The 24,354-nt window shown below is 43.0% G+C and overlaps 1 protein-coding gene across 4 annotated transcripts in view; it reads left to right on the top strand.

The window, feature by feature from the left end:
• The window catches only part of CLCN3 (chloride voltage-gated channel 3), a 116,413-nt gene extending 100,979 nt beyond the window's left edge, over positions 1-15,434 (top strand). For 2 of the 4 annotated variants that reach the window (XM_075860255.1, XM_075860256.1), the window contains 4 exons: positions 768-1,166; positions 1,616-1,832; positions 8,191-8,266; positions 13,506-15,434. In XM_075860255.1, coding sequence (XP_075716370.1) covers positions 768-1,166; positions 1,616-1,832; positions 8,191-8,266; positions 13,506-13,664 — 851 coding nt within the window. In that variant the 3' untranslated portion in view covers positions 13,665-15,434. The remainder of the gene's footprint in view (positions 1-767; positions 1,167-1,615; positions 1,833-8,190; positions 8,267-13,505) is intronic. The other 2 variants (XM_075860257.1, XM_075860258.1) reach the window with 1 other exon arrangement.
• The last annotated feature ends 8,920 nt before the right edge of the window (positions 15,435-24,354 follow it).

Genomic DNA, 24,354 nt, shown 5'->3' with positions numbered 1-24,354 from the left:
GTGATCAGTTCTCCGTGTCAGGCTGAAGACGGCTAATATAGGACGTCTATGTATGTAAGCCGTCTTCAATTTGACAGGGAGCGCTGATCGTAGCCGACGGTGCAGGACGCTCATCTGAGCACTTCTGCACCTTTGGTTCAACAAGGGTGGGGGTCTCGTGATGTATCAAAAGTTTGATGAACGTGTCGTTACTCTTTAAAAGATATTTACATTCAGATTGGTTTTCTTACTACTTGCACATTTCTGTATAGGTTTGAAAAGTTAATAGCTTCTCTCTGCATTTCTGTTAATCCCATATGCTAATCCTTATTACTGTAATCCCTGTGATAAGACTGCTGCTGCAGACAGGCCTCCATTGTATCATTTACCTTTTTAAAGTAAATTTGGTTTGAAAATTAGGAGTGTGTGTGTGTGTATATGTATATGTATATATATATATATATATACATACATACATACATACATACATACATACATACTCACCAATGGGCAACCTTCCCAGTTGTACTATTAGCCTAATATTGCAGTGTTTTTTGAGTACCTAGTCCAGCAAACTAGAATAATTTGCTGACTTTGAACAGATCTTGATGTTGTTAAATTTTAGTTTTCAGTCAGTGTTTCAGTTCAATAAATTGTTACATTTTCTAACGAAATCTGAATATGAAAGATGACAATCTGCACTGCTTGGGTAATAATAGTGTTATACAATGTAAGCTTGTTTCATGTAAATCACCGGAGTTGTTTTTTATATATATTTTTTTTTTTAGGTGGCGTTACCAGGATGACGGTGTCGCTCGTTGTTATTGTATTTGAGCTTACCGGAGGTCTAGAATACATTGTGCCATTGATGGCGGCTGTAATGACCAGTAAGTGGGTAGGAGATGCTTTTGGACGGGAAGGCATCTATGAATCACACATACGGCTCAATGGATACCCATTTTTGGACGCAAAAGAGGAATTCACGCACACAACACTGGCTCGTGATGTGATGAGGCCAAGGAGGAATGACCCCCCACTAGCAGTTCTCACACAAGATAATATGACTGTCGATGACATTGAAAGCTTGATCAATGACACTAGCTTCAATGGTTTCCCTGTCATCATGTCTAAGGAATCGCAACGACTGGTTGGTTTTGCTTTAAGAAGAGACTTAACACTAGCAATAGGTGGGTAACAACATATTCTGATTTTATTCTAATATTTCTATTTTGACTATCCTAGAATGTGTGTGGTCCCAGCCTGCAATCTCTGGCACTTTTGTGTCATTTGTTTCTCCATTGACATTCGGGTTCTAGGCTGAATTATTTGAGATCCTAAACCTATGGGCTGAATTGAGTTGTATTCCAGAAGAAGAAAACGCAATAGGAAGATCTATAGACCATGGCAATCGGAGGATGTGCCAAATTTATCAGTGGTGCACGCTGTATGATAAATTGGCGCATCTTGCTAGATATGTTAGATGCTTTTCTTCGTACCACCTCTTGGTTGTCTTATATTACAACCGTTTTTTTGCACCAGAGCTTTGATGCCGTTTTGGTAGACAGCGCTATATTTAAGCCATGCCCCTTTTAACAGACCACATATTAGGATTTCTGTTTTGTTTTTGCCCTTTTAGAAAATGCAAGAAAGAAGCAGGAAGGCATTGTTGGAAGTTCCCGAGTTTGCTTTGCACAGCACACCCCATCCCTTCCTGCCGAAAGCCCTCGACCCCTTAAACTCCGCAGCATCTTGGACATGAGCCCATTTACTGTGACAGACCACACACCAATGGAGATAGTCGTGGATATATTCCGCAAGCTGGGGCTCAGGCAGTGCCTCGTCACACACAATGGGTGAGTTTCTGAGCATGTTTATTTCTAACAGCTGCTATGAGGAGAAACAAGCTGGTTGGCAAGCTCTCTTGCGTTTATTAGCAATTTTTCCATAAAGGGAATCACCAGACAGACCCCTTAAATGAAGAACCTCTATGAAACTCTCATAGTATTGGTTTTGAATAGCACCTGCTGAAGAATATTATCAACCTCTTATTGATGCGTTTTTTTTTGTTTGTTTTTTTAAAGATTATGGACACCTTTGCAGTCACATTTTTTGTTATTATTCATTTGCTTCCTAAATGCAACTTTCTAAATCGTCGTCATTAAAAATGACCTACCATTTTGCTGCTGTAGAGTCTGTGCAGCTCCTGTCGATAACTGGCTGTGCTGCTGTTTCAAACTGAAATCAGTCAGTACACTTCTGACGGCTGACGTTATCTGCTCTATAGCAGCAGGGAGGGGGAGGAGGTGGCTCACTGCAGATCAGAGACTGGAGAAGTATTCATGGTGGGCAGATCACACAGACTGTCAGTATCAGGGTATGTTCGTACAGCTGTTTTTCGGGCCGCAAGCGGGCGAAAAATCCGAAGCAGAACGCCGCCGAACATCTGCCTATTGATTTCAATGGGAAAACCGGCGTTGTGTTCCGACGGGGTGTTTTTTTACGTGGCCGTTTTCAAAAATAAGTGCATGTCACTCCTTGAGTCGTTTTTCATTGACTCAAAAAAAACGCAGCGAAAAACGCTACTTATTTAAAAAACGGCTGAAAATCAGGAGCTGCTTTCCATTGAAAACGGCTCCGTATCTTCAGACGTTTTTTGCTAAGCGTGTGAACATACCCTTAGAGTGGAGATAGAGAGGAGAGCAGAGGGGGAATCACACAGGTGATCAGTGTAGAGATTAAGCTGTGTTGATACAGAAGAGCTAGTGGAGACTGCAGCATCCTTAACACACAAACCTCACATCGAGCATGTATTATTGGGAGAGAGACGTCCACAGGAGACAAATCTGAAACGAGAGCAGCTTCAAAACTGCATATCAGGGGGACTGAAAATGAATGACAATTGCAGCCTGAAACTTAGTGCAACTTTTTACATGCTTTTTTTTTTTTTTTACAAACGGCGCGTAAAAAAACGCCCCGTGGGCACAAACGCCGTTTTTCAGTGGGCAGATGTTTGGAGGCGTTCAGTCCCTGTATTTTCAGCTGTTCGGGGCATTTACGGCCTGAAAAACGGCTGAAAATAGGCCGTGTGGACGTACCCTCGTACAAAAAACTGTGCCAGTCACTCTAAGGGTATGTAAACGGCCCGAAAAACGGCTGTAAAAACGAGCTGAACGCCTCCAAACATTTGCCCATTGATTTCAATGGGAAAAACTGCATTTCGTTCCGACGGGGCGTTTTTACGCGGCAGTTTAAAAAAAAAAAAAAAAAAAACACCCCGTAAAAAGAAGTGCATGTTACTAATTGAGCTGTTTTTGGAGCAGTTTTTCATTGTAAATTGGGAAACGGCTCCAAAAACGTCCGGAAAAACGCATCAAAAAACATTTGATGCTTTAAAATTGGCTGAAAATCAGGGGCTGTTTTCCCTTGAAAGCAGCTCTGTATTTTACAGCTGGTTTTACTTTAGCGTGTGAACATAGCCTAAAAGGATTTCTGTAGTTTTTGCACATTGGAAACCTTTATAAAGCAAAATTAAAATGTCATGTTTTGCCCTAAGACTTGCCACAATGCAGAGGTCTAAGGGCATCTCCCAACATGGTTTCTGGGCTTCATGCCAAGAATCTTATTACCACAGAGTGGTGTAAACTTCGCTGTCCGCTGTACCAAGAAATGACTTCCTTTGTTAGGCTCTGTTCACATCTGCTCTCCTTTTTTTTTGTCTTTTGTTCCGTCATAGGAACAGATAAACAGAAGCGCCAAATGATGGCACATGATGGAAAACAGCACCTGTTAGAACCCATTGACTTTAATGGTTTTCATCATTTTGCCAAATCCAATAGCGCTGCGTGCTCCACTATTCTGTCCAGCAAATATGACCGAGTCTGCAACGGAGGCTTCTAACGGAGTCTCTGACGCAGATGTGAACACAGCCTGAGTTATCCGGTGATCCGGCAGCCAGGAGTGTTTCTCACACACAGGCCTGGACATGTAGCGTTCCATCATCATAATACATACAAAGGTATTTTATACAGGTCACAAACCTCTAAGGCAGCTACATTTTTTTTTTTCTCTTTATTATAGTCCATATTTTATGCGATTCTAAACCGTTTTTGAATTTACTTTTATACATTTTTTTACATACAGCATGTTTCCTCTATACATAGAAGCTGTATCGTTCGCTATCCACTGAATCCATGCACAAAGTGAACTGACAGCTTGGCTGTGAGCGGATCCTGTGTGGATCTAACCATAATATCTATCACATCTGAGTTCGGAAACATAGGGCTCATTCAGACGAGCGTTTATCGTAAAACAATGGCTGTCACACTAACTCGCGTATTTCAATGGGACCATTCACACAACTGTTGTTGGAAGGGACATGTCCTATTTTCTTGCTTTTTCACGCATCCCTCCATAGACTCTAGTCCATGGGGGGGATGCATGATAACGCGTCCCGCCACGTTCGTGTGACTGTGGCCTTAGATGTGATCGATTATTGTGATCCTGCGTGTTACATACACACAGTACCCACTCTGAGCTGAACTCCATTCCAAAAATGTTTAGAATCACATAAAACATGGATTTAATAAAGAAAAAAAAAAAGCTTTCAGAGGTGTACGTTTCCTTTTTAAGCTTTATTTATATATATATAAAAAAAAAAAAAAACTCAAATATTTTTACCATTTATATGAAGTTTGCGTTTTGTTTCCATTGGGCAAGTAATTTTAAAGGGGTTTCTTTTTCTTTAAATACTGGTGCGTTCTATTCAGTAGAAGCTTGCCCATATATAACCTTGTAATCGTGCAGCCTACAACAGTAAAACTAGACTCACGAACACTTGTATTCAGGAGTTTCCTTCTCCCATCTGCGCTTATAAATCAAAAACGGTAACGTATCCAAGTCCAGGCAGAAGCCAAAGGAACTCATTATTGGTTAATAAGAACAGACGAGAACGGAACTCCAACAAAGCCGTATACAGGTCATATAAAAAATAAGCTATAGAACCATCCGAGCAGATGTCTGCGTTGTGTTCACATTGTGGGCCCGTTGCTATTGGCTTGTGGTCTCTGCGTCACGGCTATTGTGTCCATGCTAATAATACCGGCATAGTGCGCAATGTCTGTCATAAGCATTTATTAACTGGTTCCCGACCGCTGGCTGTATATTTACGGCCTGCGGTCAGGGTCCTTAAAACCCGAGCCATAGACTTTTTACGGCTCGGGTTTTAACTTGCTGCCCGCGCGATCGGGCAGCTGAATGTCGGGTCTCCGGCTGTCAGTGACTGCCGGGGACCCTGAGGAGAGGATAGAAGCAGCTTTCACTGCTTCTGTCTTCTCCGATGTGTTTTTACACAGCGTTCAATGAACGCTGTGTATAGGAATAGAGACAGCAGCAGCGGCGCTGTCTCTATTCCTCCCGGTGATCATATGACTGGTCACATGATCGCCGGGTGCCGTTACTGACAGACTGTTGCTGGGTCTTACTAGACCCAGCACAGCCCTATTAGTGACAATCGTCACTATGAGAGGGCTGATTTCCCCTGTAACTGGGGCTGCTGTGCAACTCCAGTTACAGTGGAAAAGATGGTGTAAAAGAAAGAAAAAATATATATAAAGTTCCCCAAAGGTCTTTTTTGACCTTTGAGGGACAGACCATAGTAATAAAAAAATAATAAAGTAAAGTGCAAAAAAAAATTAAATAATAAATACACATAAAATACCCACCCCAAAAAAACATGTTCCCCCCCGCCAATCATTGTTGTAACGCTAGCGCTGACCCAATTACCCTAATATAGACATGTAATATATTAAAATTTACGGTAGACAATGACGATCACAAATAAAAGGTCTATTTTAGGTTAAAACTATGTTATTACCCCAAAAAAAATAGCTGAAACGTAAAAAAGCTTATTTTTTTACTATTATTTTCAAACTTTATGAATAAAAATTCTAAAATCGCAAAAAAGGTGTGTATAAAAACGATAAAAAATGAAACCTGCATTGTCTACGGAAAAAACGTCACAAAAATCACGTCGTTAGCCCAACAAATAAAAACGTTATAGCCATTTAACTAACACGTGCTAAAAATGGCTAAACGGTGTCTGGTCCTGAAGGTGCAAAATAGCCCAGTCCTGAACTGGTTAATAACAAGATTTCTAATACATTGTTTGCATACAAATTCTAGAGGCTTCACAACACCGGTTTTTATTAACCACTTCTAGACATTGTGCACAGTTCCATTGACTGCTTCAGGCCTGAATGGGACTATTTGGTGTACTTTTTTTTTTTTTTACATTTTAGGATATGCTGAAGTACGGCTATAATTTAAGCGTAGCACAAGTGGCTTCGTTTTTTTGGCTGGAAGCCAGCAGATGTTCTTGGATTAATGTGAACATGGTAAATAACTGATGGAGTCCACAAACCACTAAGAAATGTACCGATTGTCTCCCCTTTTCATTCTGATCCATTGATATTACAGTTAGAGCTTTCTTGTTGGAAGAGCGTTATAAGCATTTCTCTGTCCATTCCAAATGATTTCTGCCTTTCCCCTAAAAAGAATCAATGACCCCCAAATAGTTGCATTCATTACAGTGTATTGTACACCTCACATGTACCCTGGTATGGGTGCATTAATTGCAAGATACCAGAATTAGAGGTAATATATATTACTTGTCCATGTTTACGTTGTAAATCCCAACCGTTTAGAATTGGCATAAAAATTGTCATTTAGGCTGGGTTCACACACAGTTTTTTGCAGGCAGAAAATCAGCCTCAAAATTCCATTTGAAATTGAGGCAGATTTTGCTCTACCTGCACGCCAATTTTTGCGGTGTTTTTTGCCCACGGCCATTGAGCGCCGCGGGCAAGAACACGCTGCGAAATACGCTTTCTCTGCCTCCCATTGATGTCAATGGGAGGTCAGAGACATAAATGCCCGAAGATGGAGCAAGTCGCTTTTTTTTCCCGCGAGACTGTTTTTTCGCTCGGGAGAAAAAAAACGCCTCCGCGTCCCATTGAAATCAATGGGAGGCATTTTTTCCGACGCGGCGTCAAAAAACTCTGTGAATATGTTTTTGTCACAATTATTTGGTCAAATTTGATATTGATGTTCTGATGTGTCAATGTTGGATATAATTGACATACAACTCTGCTATTCTGACAAGTTGTCAGTTCGTTGCAATACTTTGTCATTTCACATAAATCCAGACTGTTGTTGTACAGCCGCGCTGCGTACAGTAAGTGCACGTACACACCGCACGAGGCCTGGGTTATCCACCTATGATCGATGCAGAATGTGCAGTACCTGTTATTGTACAGCCGCGCTGTGTACAGTAAGTGCACGTACACACAGCACGAGGTCTGGGTTATCCACCTATGATCGATGCAGAATGCGCAGTACCTGTTATTGTACAGCCGCGCTGCGTACAGTAAGTGCACGTACACACCGCACGAGGTCTGGGTTATCCACCTATGATCGATGCAGAATGCGCAGTACCTGTTATTGTGCAGTAAGTGCACGTACACACCGCACGAGGTCTGGGTTATCCACCTATGATCGATGCAGAATGCGCAGTACCTGTTATTGTGCAGTAAGTGCACGTACACACCGCACGAGGCCTGGGTTATCCACCTATGATCGATGCAGAATGTGCAGTACCTGTTATTGTACAGCCGCGCTGTGTACAGTAAGTGCACGTACACACAGCACGAGGTCTGGGTTATCCACCTATGATCGATGCAGAATGCGCAGTACCTGTTATTGTACAGCCGCGCTGCGTACAGTAAGTGCACGTACACACCGCACGAGGTCTGGGTTATCCACCTATGATCGATGCAGAATGCGCAGTACCTGTTATTGTGCAGTAAGTGCACGTACACACCGCACGAGGTCTGGGTTATCCACCTATGATCGATGCAGAATGCGCAGTACCTGTTATTGTGCAGTAAGTGCACGTACACACCGCACGAGGTCTTGGTTATCCACCTATGATCGATGCAGAATGTTACTGCTAGGGATTTACCACAGGGTTTACTTTACAACTGAACATGTATGATTTTGCAAAGTGTTTTCTGTATTGATAACGGCATTCGTTGTATGTCAGCCATTCCACTCATTAGCCCATAACATTGTCATTATTTTATGTTGCTTCATTCTTTTTGTTTTCTCCATTTTGTAGTTCAAACTCAGTTATTAGCATAACATGATCTGTTTCAGGACTGTCTTGGGGATCATCACAAAGAAGAACATATTAGAACATCTCGAGAATCTAAAGCAGCACGTGGAACCCTTGGTGATTAGTTAAAGCACCTTTTAACTCGTAGTCACTTCTTAGAAGGCAGGAAGCATGAAATTTGTCAACTGTTCACACACATCACCAGGTCACCTGAAGAGCACATTGCTCCAGCTGATGGCAGCCCATGCACTGCTGACTGTCTAGGTTAAGTCACCCTGGGCACTGCGGGCAGGAGAGTCTTCTGCTCAGCGTTTCCTATCTACTGTGAGATATGATTAGCAAAGCAACTTAGTCTGCACCAGCTCCCACCACCGCCACCATCTTGCTTGCGACTTGACTCTGAGACTTTTCTCTTAAAATGAGAGAAATTGATTTTGCATGAATCCCGAATGGTCAGAACTGGGTATGTCCCCTTATTGGACAGTGACCTCTTGTTTTTGTACGATTTATATTTTTGTATTGTGCCTACAAGCACTTGCAGAGGTGAGCCATATGGTTTTCCTTCTAGCATAGTGTCTTGTATGTTCTATACATGGGATCTTGGCTGGTCAGCAAATATATTCCAGAGATCATAACTGCTGGGACTAGACCAGGTACAGCTCTGAAATGCTAGGACGGTCACCATATTCTAATATCCTGTGTTAATAAAAGCTACTTACACGCTTTTCCCTGTGTGTGATGTCCTATATTTAGTCCCTTATTTTGCAATAGGCCGGTTGAAGTGAAGATAACTTGACTTCCTTGTGTGTTGATGAGTCTAAGCTGCGCGGTTGCGATTTTGCTTACTTAATGTATCCACACACAAAAGCAAGCCATTACACTAAAGTAGGGATCAAATTTGCTTCATGCCATTTTAACCAAATATTTATGTTTTGCAATTGGACAGAGCCTAAAGCTTTCACTGGCTGCTAAATCTATGCCCCTTAAAGCGTACCTATTGTTAAAAAAAACCAACAACACAATCACTCCCATAGCAGCAGTAGATGTATAAGAGCTGTAGCGCAGTTAGAATTGTGTGTCCTTTTGGGGGGGGGGCTTTTTTTCATCCCTCTGCATGCCAAGGCTCTTCCTGGTGTGATGCTAGTACTGTGCCCAGCACTCTGGTGTCTCCCTGTCACCTCTTAAAGCAGCCAGTCTCGGAGAGAGAAATAAAAAAAACCTTTGGCTGCATCCCCCCCCTCCCTCCTTCCCCTCTCCTCCCTGTCTTCTATTTACTGTATTACTGCAGATGGATCTTTTGGGGCCTGAGGAGGTATCTGAACATTTACAGAGAGCCTGCAGGCAGGGACACTACAGGCTCCTGGAAGGTGAGGAAGATGCCACTTTCCCCTAATAAGATATATTACAAAGTTTCATGTATTCACATGTACCACTGATTTATGCAACAAAAATTTGAATGATAGGTACGCTTTAATGCTGTCTTGGTCATTTCCACTGTCGGATGTCTCTCGCACATACATATATAGATAATGGCTTTCAAAGAGATCAGCATTCAAACTAATGCAACTGCTATGAAAACTGGCTGCTAAATTAGAAGAAGTTCTGATCCCAACAGTAGGATTGTGGATTCCTATTGACTATATTTTTGATAAGAGACCTCTTTCTACCAGAACGGCCACATTGGAGGGGATTTTATTAAAACTAGTGTAAAGGAAAAGTGGAGCAGTTGCACAGTCTTCTCTAGCAACTCTTCCTGACCAAATTGAATTGGGGTCTTGTTTCTAGAGAGACTAGACCGCAGGGATTTTTGCTCTCCTGGTGAAGGACTGAATTGCATTTTCTCCATTTCTGTTAATGAAGTATAAAACTGGCTTGTCTTTGTCGACCGCTTATTACTGAGGCTAGAGTAGCATGCAGATCCCAGTGAAATGCAGTATTACTGCAGCTAGTGGCAAGTCATCAGTGTTTCCCTATTGGGGGGGGGGGTGGCAATGATGGCAAGGTTACTTGCTACTCTTTCTTCTATAAAGACTGTAAAGGAAAAAGAATATTGTAAAGAAAGGTGTACATTTTTTCGAGCAGTTTTCCAGAACTGCAATATTGATTGGCACTCCTTTTAGGATGGGCTGTCAAAGTGTGATCGGTGAGTATCCAATACCTGGGATCCCCACTGTGCCTGGTTAAACAATGAAGGGACTAATCTCGAGTGCCACAGCCTTTTTTTTTTTTTTTTTATCTGCTAACTGAGGGAATCTGCCCACATTTAGCAAACATTGATGGTCTAACCTTTAAGATTGGCTTTCAATGTTTTAGTCCTAGAAAACTCCTTTAAGTGAGCGCTGAGTTGCCTTTTACTTCAGTCCAAGCATGTGATTATGGGCAAAATGATTAGGATCAGTTTAGTGTATTCCTATTGGGTTGCATGATTCACAAGGACCTGTAGGGTCACAGTTATTACCAATCTTCTAGTGTAAGCAAATTGTATTCCTTCATTCTTGACTCACTTACATATTCTATAAAATAATTTAGTATAGAAAGAGTTTCAAAGATGATTGATAGAACTATAAGAAACTAAAATGTATAGGACCCCTTTTCTGTGATCTTTGTTTCTCCTTCACTGAAATTCCCAGTATTTCATAGCGTTGCATTGTTAAGCTGATTGCATTAGATTTGGCATTAGCACCCTCATCCCCCACCTCATATGTTCTCTTTGCTAATTCCTTGGGCTATGTGTGCGATATCGAAAAGTCCCTGCTCCCCTTCCTGAAATAATATTTGTAGAATTATAATTGGTGCCCCAAAGCTAGTCTAGAGCCTTACGTACCCTAACGCTTTGCTGTAGATTCCCCGTATGTGAATGCTCTAAAGACCATTTTGCACCATCTTGTTTTATTCTGCTGGATGCTTTGACTATGTTGCAGCTGTAAATCATTCATTTCACACTGACCAGCTGTAGTGTCTCCGCTTTTTCAGTTTGATTTTAATACAAAAGAATTTCATGCGTCCTCTCACAAGTGGAAGTACTAACCAGAATAAAAAGGGCATCTGCTCAACATGTTTCACTTTGTGATATTATCCTGGTAGAGGTTTTTTATGAACATTACATTTTCGATCACAAAATTCAAACGCCCTATTTGTGTGTTTTATCCTAAATATATTTGCAAACACCAATTGCCTGCAACTTAGGCCTTATTTACACGAACGTGTCCGTTTTGCGTGCGGAAAAAACGCAGCATTTTTCTTGCGTTGCAGTTCTTTGTGACATCCGTGTACGGTGCGTGTCTGCATTTTTTACGCGCGTATGTCACGCGTTTTTTTTTACGTCCGCAAAATAAACGGAAGGTGTTTTTTCTTTTTCTCATCATTTCTTTAGCAACTGTTGCGTGAATCACGCACAGCACACGGACGCGCGTCCGTGTGCTGTCCGTGATTTTCATGCACCCGTTGACTTCAATGGGTGCGTAATGCGCAAAAACGCACAAGTATAGGTCATGCAGTGAGTTTCACGCAGCGGACACACTGCGTGAAAAACACAATGTCTGAATGGCCCCATTGAATTTCATAGGTCTGTGTGACATCCGTTGTTTTAACTCGCGTAACACGGACGTGAAATACGCTCGTGTGAATAAGGCCTAATTTGCAATTTTGTTTCGGTGGCCCTGGAAATCATGGAAACTCGCATGCATCACCATTGCAGGTTGCTTTGTGCCCAACCATAGGCTGTGAAAGAATGCTTTACATCATACCTTACAACGGCGAAACGGGAGTCCGACACTATATAAAAAAATATCAATTTTATTACTAGAGTTTACACAATTAGGAAATATAAAATATACAGAGGATCCAAAAACAAGATTGGACTGTACATGGACCACAAGAATGCACAAAATAGTATCAACAGTATCACAGTAATTTGTACCTGAATGTAGGGTTGAAAATGCATGGTACTAATAAAAGGCAGGCAACATCAGGTCTAAAGAAAGGGGGAAGCAAAGCTATTGAATCTAGCTTTAGCAACCCATATAAAAGCAAGAGAGGTATGTAGTCGGTACAAACAAGAGGATGGTAGCATCTTAAAAGACAATTATGAACGTCTATGCTAGTGAATGGGTCTAAACAGATGTCCAAAAGAGTGCAAAGCTGAGACTGGGTAGAGTCCCCAACAAAGTTATATGACCTGGTATGCCTTACCCATAGATGTCAGAAGTGTGGCCCAGAAAGAAGGAAGCGCCCGACACGCATTTTGCGTATACAGCTTTTTCAAGGGATTGAAAAAGCTGTATACGCGAAACATGCATCCGGGCGCTTCCTCCTTTCTGGGCCACACTTCTGACATCTATGGGTAAGGCATACCAGGTCATATAACTTTGTTGGGGACTCTACCCAGTCTCAGCTTTGTACTCTTTTGGACATCTGTTTAGACCCATTCACTAGCATAGACGTTCATAATTGTCTTTTAAGATGCTACCATCCTCTTGTTTGTACCGACTACATACCTCTCTTGCTTTTATATGGGTTGCCAAAGCTAGTTTCAATTGTTTTTTTTCCCCCCATTCTTTAGACCTGATGTTGCCTGCCTTTTATTAGTACCATGCATTTTCAACCCTACATTCAGGTACAAATTACTGTGATACTATTTTGTGCATTCTTGTGGTCCATGTACAGTCCAATCTTATTTTTGGATCTTTTGTATATTTTATATTTCCTCACTGTTAAAACTCTAGTAATAAAATTGTTATTTTTCTAATTTTCTATATAAATAGTGTCTAACTCCCGTTTCTCAGTTGTAAGGTGCGTCCATACAGCGTAGATGATCATATGTCTATATTACATCATTTACCCATAAAGGATGATTTGAAGATACTGTACCAGGATAACAATCACGTTACTTACACATTTAATGTTCTCTATCGATGGATTCTCATTGGTAATTTCTTTGTCTTCACATTGATAAGGGACATACCTTATGATTACTGAGCTGTTTATAATCTGATATACATTTATTTCGAGCACATATGATACTTTACGATCGCCCATATGGTATAGGTTTTTTTTATTCTGTGTGTGCTGGTCCAATAATGTATCCGTCTGTAAAGAGCTCAGTTCACCAGGGTTGTTTTTTTTTTTTCTGAATGCTGAAATTAAAAACTCTGATCATCCTTTAATTGCCTGACGCATTTTATCAGCAAATGAGTGGCAATACATAAATTGTGTAATTGGTGGTGGTCTAATGTCATGTCACTCATGGATATGGAAAGTTGTACCTTCTTCCCTGTTTCTCCATGGTTAAGCTAGCCTCTCCTTAAACAAAGATTTCTCGTTCCTTTAACTTTGTGCTTTTTTTCTTTCTTGTCAGGCGCCTCCTTGGCATTATCACAAAAAAAGATATCCTTCGTCATATGGCCCAAATGGCAAACCACGACCCCGAGTCAATAATGTTCAACTGAATGCCATTTATGAAGAAGACGGAGAAGAGACTGAAGAGGTCAGCTTACTGAAGGAAACTCTGCCCTGATGGAAGAGTTGTGTGGCAAACCGGGAAAAAAATATGATAAAGGTGTTTTATTGCGCAGCATTTCTGCCTCCCTTTGTTGTACAAACTCATGTAAAGATCTAATGTGAGGCACCTGTTTGGGGGAGATCATACACAGTGAATATGTTCCAGTAGAGGGCAATGCAATATCCTTATCCAATGTAAGGAAGTGATATAAAGGGCAAGTCTGTTACGGGAGCGTACAAGACTCCTTTAGTTTTTATCGCTGTTGAAAACAGGAAATAACCCAGAATTGAGCCATCTTTCAAGACTTGCTGCCCTTTTTATTATATTGGGAGAGAGAAAGTGTTTATCCTGTAAACTGATTACACTTCACTTTTGTACATTCCAGGACAGATTTTATTTCTTCTTAGCTCTCCTCCTTCTGACACGTCCCTGTTCTATTCCACGAGGAGACACTTAAAACAGCAATGTCTCATATTGAGATATACTGCCATTCTCATGAGTAACATCAAATCCCAAAAATGTGCCATATAGCGCTTGGCTTGGTACAGAAGTGCTGACGTGTTCAGGGGGAAGACATCTCTTCAGCTAAACTGCTTACAAAAGTGGATGTGTTTATTATTTTATGCTCCGTTCCATGGCGTGAAGTGATTTATGCAGTTTTATTTTTGTATGCTGGAACCCTTTAATCCACAGTTTTGCAGTGTTACGGCCGTTGTTAGACAGACAGAGGATCGAGCCACTTTCATAATGAGCTGTCAAGTCTATTTTATTTCCTGTCGCAGAGCCTTTACACGGTATGACTCTTTAGGAAAATCGTACCCAAGTCTTATTACCTTATGGAATTATACTGCAAGCATTGACAACGGTTTCTTCTGCTCTACCTAAAGTACATGATAGTAGAAATATTATGTTACACTGGAAATGTTTATCTGTATTTATATTTTGCTTGATGTTCAATCCGTCATGACCGTTTCAGGCAAATGGAGGAAAAACTTGATTCCTAATTGCACATCTCTAACTTGTGGTCATTTACCTTCCCTATGTTGAGTCCTTTTTTAACTACTAGACACTGGACGATAATTGTATTTGATCTGTTTAATGTGAAAACAAAACATAGAAGTAATCTTATGTGAACAAAAGTGACAAGCCATAAACCCATTTTTTTTTTTCCCAATTCAATAGAATAAAGAGGTGTTTTTTCAAAGTTCCCTTTATTTTCATCAGTATGCATGAACCATATTTAAATCTCAGAAACACCAGCTTCCTCCTGGTAATACTGAGCCCTAAAAGTGGTAACAATCCTAAGCACTAACACTATAGCCAAAACTAAATTGGTAATCATAATTAAATGGAAAATAGTGGAGCTATTAGTCAATAAAGATGACTCTGGATACTGCACCTAATTGTGCTCCATGTAATCACTGGAACAGACCCACCACGGGGTTTTAATTCATTGACTTCATTACAGTCGGTTTTCAAAAAAAAGACAAAAAAAAACCTGGATAAGTGCATTGGTATTCTGACTAGCTATATGTTTATTGTCTCAGGCTTTTAGAAGGCAATGTGATTTCTCCATAATGGGATTCTCTTGAACCAAAAATTGTTACCAAGGATGGCTGCAAGTATGATGGCGGCAGCAGCATGGATGCAGTTGTGGAGGAAGTTCATATTTGGGCACTCTGATATGATTATATAATCTACTTAAGAAATCAACTAGAAAAGACTACTGAAGTGGAGGTGTTCTGTATTGTGAAAACCCCAAATAAATTTATTGGATAAACTGTACTGTCTTCACTGTTTGTTGAATCTTCATGCACGCCAAACCTGATTTCTGTGGATAAAAACATGACTGAAAATGAGTACATACAGAACAGTGGAAGAGTCCACTGTAGCGTCAAGTCACTGCCTTCATTTTTTGGTTTTGTCTACGTTCTTTTTAAACGAGACCACACATGAGCAAAACAAAGTAATGGTTGGGATCTTAGGCCTCTTTCACACGGCAGTATTTTGGTCCATACTTTGCTTCAGTATATGCTAGCCAAAACCAAGAGGGGGGTCTAAAACAAGTAAAAGGTGCAACTCTTCCAGTTATACTTAAATGACTGACGAACGCTCATTCTCTTTCTGCACATAAACTTAATATTTTTTATTTGTTTTTTTACTACAAAACACCTAGTCTTATGCAATTCATCTACCGTATTTTTCTTCCTCTTTTCAGCCTCTTGCCTCCCTGTATATGCCACAACCAGGCACCATCCAGCTAAGATTAGCCACAACTATTTTTACATCTGAAAAACAGGATTTTTTTTAAAGTACTCACCCTAAAATTCTTTTCTCATCCAGTTCATTGGGTGACAGACCAGGGCTCTATGCTGTTGCTATTAGGAGTCTTTACACTAGGAATCAAAAAAGTAGCCCTTCCTAAAGGATATACCCCACCTACAAACACTGAGTTGATTCAGTCCTTAAAGAGGCTCTGCACCGGATTATAAGTGCCCTATCTCCTACATAATGTGATCTCCAGACACTTCAGTAAAGTTAATCTGGGAGTATGTGACCGCACCGCATGATCTCGCGAGATCACGCTGTGTTGCGAGTACTTCTAAAAATGAATGGAGAGAAGTGTATGACGCTGATTGGTCAGCGTCATGCACACTTCTCTTTACAATGCCCAGTTGGTAAAAACATGCCCAGAAACTAATTAGCATATATTTAAAATTGTGCATAACTTGCTCCAAATTGATCGTTTTTCAAAATAAAAAACACCTATCTACATTACAGCGCCAATTACATTATGTAGGAGATAGGGCACTTAATCTGGTGACAGAGCCGCTTTAAGCAGTAGGAGAAGCAGAAAATAAGATAACCGTAAGTAAGAAACGATAGAGGAGAATCAATACGAACATGAGTACCTTGATCAAACAAAATTGGCGGAATCTGTGTTCCCCCAATGAACTGGGCAAGAAGAGAAATTTAGGGTGAGATCTCAAAAATGTCTGTTTTCTTGCTTGTTACATTGGGGGACACAGACGTTGGGATCCCCTAAAGCAGTCCCCAGGGGCAGGAACAGAAAAAACTACATAATAGAACTTGACAAAAGTGTGCAAGGGAGACCAGGACCAAGCCTGATTGCGCACAGCCCAGGAAGCCCAAGCCGCTAATTGTAATCTGAAAATGGGGTTTGTTACCCTGAACCTGGTAAGCCTTGCAAGTAGCCATCCGAATCCATCAAGCGATTGTGGCCTTAAAGGGCCACCAACCCCTTCCAGGGACCCTCCGTGAGGATAAACAAGGCATCCGACCTCCGAAAGGAAGCCGTGAGAGAAATGGAAGTCCGCAAAGCACGGACAACATTCAGGTTGACTGGGAGATGGTCAAAAGGATGGCAGAACAATGTCCTTATTCAGGTGAAAGTCCGACACAACCTTGGGCAAAAAAAAGGGCACCGTATGAAGCACTGCCTTATCCTGATGGAAAGTCAAGAATGGAGCCACTAGTTCGAAGACTCCCCGGATGGAATTTACTGCCACCAGTAAAACCACCTTTGAAGAGCGAAGGGAGACCACTTCTAAAGGTTCAAATAGAGCAGATTGTAGAACCTTCAGAACCGAGTTGAGATTCCATGAAGGAGTCGGGGCTGATAAGCAACCCCTTTGATTCTGAACCTTTCTACAGACAGGCAACTGAACAGGATGAAAAGTGCCGACACCTGTCCATTAGGAGAGCTAAGGGCTAAACGCTGATGCCAAGCCATCCGGTAGGTAGGAAAGCACTCCTGAAACAGTAAAACGTAAGTGAGATTAGATTAAGATTGTCATGGCAACAAAAGTAGGTGTTCCGAGTAAGATGTATGTGGGCTGTGGAAGGCTTCAGAGCATTGAGCATGGTGAGGATAACCCTTTCTGACAAACCACATGCCCTCAGAATGTTGGCCTCAACAGCCACGCCATTAAACGTAGTTCTCTTAAATTCTGGTTTAAGAGAGGTCCAGGAGAGAGGAGGTCGGGACAAAAAGGTAAGGGGCTACGGGGCTTCTGACCGCTGGGACAACACGTCCGCATATCCAACACCAATACTGCGCCACAAGGATGGCAAGAATATTTTCGGACTTTGGAGGAACTGAGGGAGAGATATATACAGTGAAGGAAATAAGTATTTGATCCCTTGCTGATTTTGTAAGTTTTCCCACTCAAAGACATGAACAGTCTAGAATTTTTAGGCTAGGTTAATTTTACCAGTGAGAGATAGATTATATTTAAAAGAAAAACAGAAAATCACATAGTCAAAATTATATATATTTATTTGCATTGTGCACAGAGAAATAAGTATTTGATCCCTTTGGCAAACAAGACTTAAAGGAATAGTGTCATCACAAATAATTTTTTTATATGTTAAAGATGTTAGTGCTTTAATAAAAACGTTTATATTCATTTGTGTGTTTGTGTTTTACTGTTTCTTATTTTTACACTTTTTCTTCCCTATGGGGGCTGCCATTTTTTGTTCCATTTCTGTGTGTGTCGATTAACGACACACACAGACATGGAATACGGCAGCCACAGTCCCATAGGGACTGCGAACGGCTCCCGTCCCATTGACTGCCGTGTACGGCGTCTGTGTGGGAACTGCGCATGCGCCGCTCCCACACAGTCCTATTCAAAATTGGCGCCGTCCGGCGCCATTTTCCTGTGGACCGGAAGTCGCGGCCGGACAGTAATATTACTACTTCCGGTCGCGGCTTCCGGACTTGTGCACATGGAACAGCGGCAGCAAAGGGAGCGGACGGGCCGGAGGGAGCCGCGGCGGCAGGAGCAGGTAAGAGATTTCAATGTATGTTAGTGTTTGTGTGTGTTTACTACTGTATGTAAACCTACTACACTGTGGGTTACCTCAAAAAATGGCGACACACAGTGTAGGAGGTTAAACCTTTCAAACCCCTCGTTTATCCCGGCACTAGCCAGGATAAAGGAGGGGGGGATGCTGAGAGCTCACTAGAGCGAGGGCTTTTAACCCAATGTTGCAATGCTGCAATTTTGGGAACTAGCTCCATCTAGTGACCAAAAATGGGTAGTATTATAAATTAGAAAAAATTTATAATATTTCCTGACTCGCGAAAAAAATAAAAAAAATTTGAACAATGTTTAATCACCCACACACTAAATGTTTAATTTTTTTAAAAAAAACATGTTTTTCGGGCAACACCATGCCTTTAATACTTGGTGGCAAAACCCTTGTTGGCAAGCACAGCAGTCAGATGTTTTTTGTAGTTGATGATGAGGTTTGCACACATGTTAGATGGAATTTTGGCCCACTCCTCTTTGCAGATCATCTGTAAATCATTAAGATTTCGAGGCTGTCGCTTGGCAACTCGGATCTTCAGCTCCCTCCATAAGTTTTCGATGGGATTAAGGTCTAGAGACTGGCTAGGCCACTCCATGACCTTAATGTGCTTCTTTTTGAGCCACTCCTTTGTTGCCTTGGCTGTATGTTTCGGATCATTGTCGTGCTGGAAGACCCAGCCACGAGCCATTTTTAATGTCCTGGTGGAGGGAAGGAGGTTGTCACTCAGGATTTGACGGTACATGGCTCCATCTATTCTCCCATTGATGCAGTGAAGTAGTCCTGTGCCCTTAGCAGAGAAACACCCCCAAAACATAATGTTTCCACCTCCATGCTTGACAGTGGGGATGGTGTTCTTCGGGTCATACGCAGCATTTCTCTTCCTCCAAACACGGCGAGATGAGTTAATGCCAAAGAGCTCAATTTTAGTCTCATCTGACCACAGCACCTTCTCCCAATCACTCTCCGAATCATCCAGATGTTCATTTGCAAACTTCAGACGGGCCTGTACATGTGCCTTCTTGAGCAGGGGGACCTTGCGGGCACTGCAGGATTTTAATCCATTACGGCGTAATGTGTTACCAATGGTTTTCTTGGTGACTGTGGTCCCAGCTGCCTTGAGATCATTAACAAGTCCCCCCCGTGTAGTTTTCGGCTGAGCTCTCACCTTCCTCAGGATCAAGGATACCCCACGAGGTGAGATTTTGCATGGAGCCCCAGATCGATGTCGATTGACAGTCATTTTGTATGTCTTCCATTTTCTTACTATTGCACCAACAGTTGTCTCCTTCTCACCCAGCGTCTTACCTATGGTTTTGTAGCCCATTCCAGCCTTGTGCAGGTCTATGATCTTGTCCCTGACATCCTTAGAAAGCTCTTTGGTCTTGCCCATGTTGTAGAGGTTAGAGTCAGACTGATTAATTGAGTCTGTGGACAGGAGTCTTTTATACAGGTGACCATTTAAGACAGCTGTCTTTAATGCAGGCACCAAGTTGATTTGGAGCGTGTAACTGGTCTGGAGGAGGCTGAACGCTTAATGGTTGGTAGGGGATCAAATACTTATTTCTCTGTGCACAATGCAAATAAATATATATAATTTGGACTATGTGATTTTCAGTTTTTTTTTTATATAATCTATCTCACTGGTAAAATGAACCTAGCCTAAAAATTCTAGACTGTTCATGTCTTTGACAGTGGGCAAACTTACAAAATCAGCAAGGGATCAAATACTAATTTCCTTCACTGTACGTGAGACTAAACCAATTCCACTGAGACACCAGGATGTCTACGGCCTAGGCTTTGGGATCCCGGGCTTGGGAGATGAGGCAGGGAACATTGCGATTGAACCAGGACCCCATAAAACCTGCATCCGGCCTGCACCATGTGGCGCAAATCTGATTAAAGACTTCCGGGTGGGGGCGTGGCCTAGTGGTGAATGTGAGAGGACGTGTGTGACCGGAGCTCCTGCTGTACTCATCCTATAAGGTCCATATATCCCGTAAAATTCGGGGAAAATAGCTTCCCCAGGGTCTTACCAGAGTCTGGAGGTGGAGGAGCACGAATACCCGGCCATAATGACGCGCTCCAAGAAGCAGAAGTCGCCGCCAGCGAGTCCCGGGTCCCGCGCTCAAGATGGCGCCGAGGAGAAGGAAGGCCGCAATAGAGGCCTCCGGCAGGAAGTTGTGGAAAAGCTGGAGAGGTTCGCCCGCACGCCGAGAGCAGGGGGGGCGGCTGCACAGCAGCGAAAGTCGGCTGGAGAGCAGGCAGTTGGAGGCCCATCTTATGGATCCAGGTACTCTCCTTTGGCGGGGGACATGAGAAGTGAGGAGGAGGAGGAGGAGATGAGTGGCGCCATGCAGGATCAGCCAGGTGCTGGAGGGAAAAGTGGAGTGAGGAAGGAGGAACCCTCCCTAAAGGACATTTTGGCAGCGGTGAAGCAAAATTCTATGGTCCTTAATACCTTAGCAAGCCAGATGGGTGGATTGAAGGAGGACATTTTGCTGCTCAGGAATGATTTGCAGAAAGTTGCGGAACGCACCACTGCCGTGGAAGGGAGAGTCTCAGACATGGAGGATGCGATTCCTCATATAAAGCAGGATGTGCAGGCACACTCGCAGGCAGTGGCGACATTGCTGGCTAAGACAGACGATATGGAAAATCGGCTGAGACGGAATAACGTTCGCCTGGTGGGGGTTCCGGAGAGAGTGGAGGGAACGAATCCGGATGACTTCTTTGAAAAGTGGCTGATAGACACATTTGGCAGAGAGGAATTGACCCCTTTATTTGCGGTGGAGAGAGCGCACAGGGTGCCGACCAGACCTGGCCCTCCGGGAAGGCCGCCGAGACCGGTGCTGATAAAGATTCTACATTATAAAGATAGAGACAAGATCCTGAGGAAAGCTAGAGAACGTCAAGACATCTCCTTTAATGGGGTGAAAGTGTCCTTCTTCCCGGATTTCTCTATGGAAGTACAACGGAAAAGATCACAGTTTATGGATATAAAGAGACGCCTAAGGGCGTTACAAGTGCAATATTCCATGATGTATCCTGCCCGTCTGAGAGTGGTGGCGCTGGGCACAACTTCCTTTTTCGAGACACCGAGGGAAGCGGTTAGATGGTTGGATACCCATGAAAGTCAGCTGAGATCCGGAATAGACCGGCTGACAAAAGGAGGCTGGGGTTGCAGGACTGAACCAGGTGTCGTAAAAAGTTGCAAGATATGGCATTGAGGGTTCCTGGTCATGTTTGGACTTGGAGCTGGAGGGCATAGTTGCGGTGAACGCGGAAGACCGGAAGAGGAGGAATGTGTTTATGGACATTGAGGGGTACCGATATGTTGAAGGGATGGTAGTTTATTTGCAAGAAAATGGCAGCGGGAGGGATGGTCAGTTAAGCGGGAAAAGTGCATAACGAGTTATGGTATTGTTGAATGTACGGTGGGCGGAGTTGACCTGCCGACGCTTGTTATGGGTAATGGCAGATACGTTCTGTCGCCCCAACCCTTGGAAAGGGGTAGGTTCACGGGGGAGGTTGCAGGGGGGGGAGGGGAGGGAGGGAAAGAAGACCCAGCCGGTCAGATATGTACAATTACGAGAACAGGAAAGGATGTGTTGGGATATGTTGAGGGATGATGGGATCACTTAATTGTTTGTCCTGGAATGTACGGGGCCTGCGGGAAGCCAGAAAACGACAGGCGGTATTTGATTTTATTAGGAAACAGGAGTCGAGGGTGATAGGATTGCAGGAGACGCATATGACTAGGGATTCAGTTTCCATGTTGCATAGGGCCTGGGTAGGCCATAGTTTTCATTCTTACCATACTACATATTCAAGGGGGGTGAGTCTTCTCATACATAGGGCAGTGCCATTTATATGTCACGACTCCTTCCAGGATGGGGAGGGGCGGTATGTGGGGGTGCACTGTACGATGTATCATTGGACTTGTGTGTTGGTGGTGTTGTATGTTCCCCCTCCATTTTCTAGCGGATGTATCAAGAAAGTGGTGGAGGAACTGGCTAGATACCCGGAGGTGCCGTTACTAGTGATGGGGGATTTTAATGCAGTATTGAATACCAATATGGATAAATTCGGCATGAGAGGGGGAGGTTTAACAGCGTTTGGCCATCTTGTTGCTGAAATGGGTTGGCGGGACATATGGAGGGATAAACATCCAAATAGCTATCAGTATTCTTGTGCGTCTTCCACATATCAGTCTTTATCCAGGATAGACCTAATCTTGTGCTCACCGGCAGCGGTACCATTTGTAGCCCAGATAGAATACTTGCAAAGAGCGTTATCAGATCATTCTCCTTTGTTAATGAAGGTGGAGACGGAGGGGAGGACAGGGCGGGGGCAAGGGTGCTGGAAACTCAATGCCTTTTGGCTGAAGCTGATAGATAATAAACAAATTTTAGACCTCATAAAGGAATACTTTCAGTTCAACTCGGGAACGGTACCGCAAGCGATACTGTGGGACGCGATGAAGGCGTGGCTGAGAGGGGTGTTCATCCAGCACATTTCAGCAGTGAAAACACGGTCTAGATAATTAGGAGAAGCACTGTTGGAAAGGGTAACGGAGACAGAAAGGCTACATATAGTAGATAACACACCAGACACACTGAAGCATTGGGTGGAGGCGCAGCGGTTGTTAAAACAGCATCAGTTGGAGAGGGCAGATAACAAAAGGATGTTTTTAAAACGCCAATATTATGAGGAGGGGGAAACTACTGGACGGCTGTTGGCAAGGATGGCGCAGGCTCAGAGGGAGAATAACTACATACACACTATTAAGGGGGAGGGGGGGAAGTTGGAGACGGATACAGGACAGATTTTGAAAGTGTTTCAGCAGTTTTACTCGAATTTGTATGCCTCTAGGGCAGAGCACACACCTCAGCAGCTGGAAGAGTATATAGGGGAGACAGAACTTCTTAGGTTGGGAGGGGAGGAGAGAGGGAAATTGGAGGAGCCCATATCTCTGGAGGAACTCCAGGAGGCTATAGGGATACTGGCCAGTGAAAAGGCGCCGGGGCCGGATGGTCTTCCGGTGGAAGTTTTTAAGGAATATGGGGAGGAGCTCGCACCGCAGTTATTGGCCACTCTTTTAGATAGCTTTGATAGGGGGAGGCTTCCGGAAACAATGTATGAAGCGACCATAGTAGTTCTGCCTAAAGAGGGGAAGGATCCCCAGCTCCCGGGCTCTTATAGACCAGTTTCCCTACTAACGGCGGATATTAAAATCATGGCGAAAGTATTGGCGCTTAGACTAGCTAAAGTAGTGGCTGGGGTGGTACATGGAGATCAGGCCGGCTTTATGCCATCCAAATCGACGGCGGTGAATCTGAGACGGCTGTTCTTAAATTTACAAGTTCTGCCGGATAATCGTGGGGGGAGAGCCATTATGTCCTTAGATGCGGCTAAAGCATTCGATTGCGTGGAGTGGAAATATTTGTGGTCAGTTCTGGAGAAAATGGGATTTGGCCCTAATTATATAAAATGGGTAAAGTTGTTGTATGTAGCCCCGACAGCAAAGATAAGGGTGAATGGGGTGCTATCGGATCGGTTTGCGCTGGAGCGGGGAACGCGTCAGGGATGTCCATTATCTCCATTGTTGTTGGCGGTGGAACCCATGGCGTGTGCAGTGAGACAACATGAACATATTCAGGGGTTGAGATATGGGGGGGTGGAGGAAAGAATTGCACTATACGCAGATGATATGCTGTTATTCATGGCGGACACCGAGCGCACACTACCGTTAGTGATGGCCCTAATTAAGCGGTTTGGGAAATATTCAGGACTACTCATTAATTGGTCAAAATCGGCTTTAATGCTCATGGACCCGGGGGTTATCCAGAATGGGGAAGAGGAGGTG

The sequence above is a fragment of the Rhinoderma darwinii genome, chromosome 1 (genome assembly GCF_050947455.1).
Source record: "Rhinoderma darwinii isolate aRhiDar2 chromosome 1, aRhiDar2.hap1, whole genome shotgun sequence".
In the NCBI taxonomy this organism is placed as follows: domain Eukaryota; kingdom Metazoa; phylum Chordata; class Amphibia; order Anura; family Rhinodermatidae; genus Rhinoderma; species Rhinoderma darwinii.
Note: the sequence above shows the minus strand (reverse complement) of the source record. Positions and strands in the feature narration are given on the sequence as shown.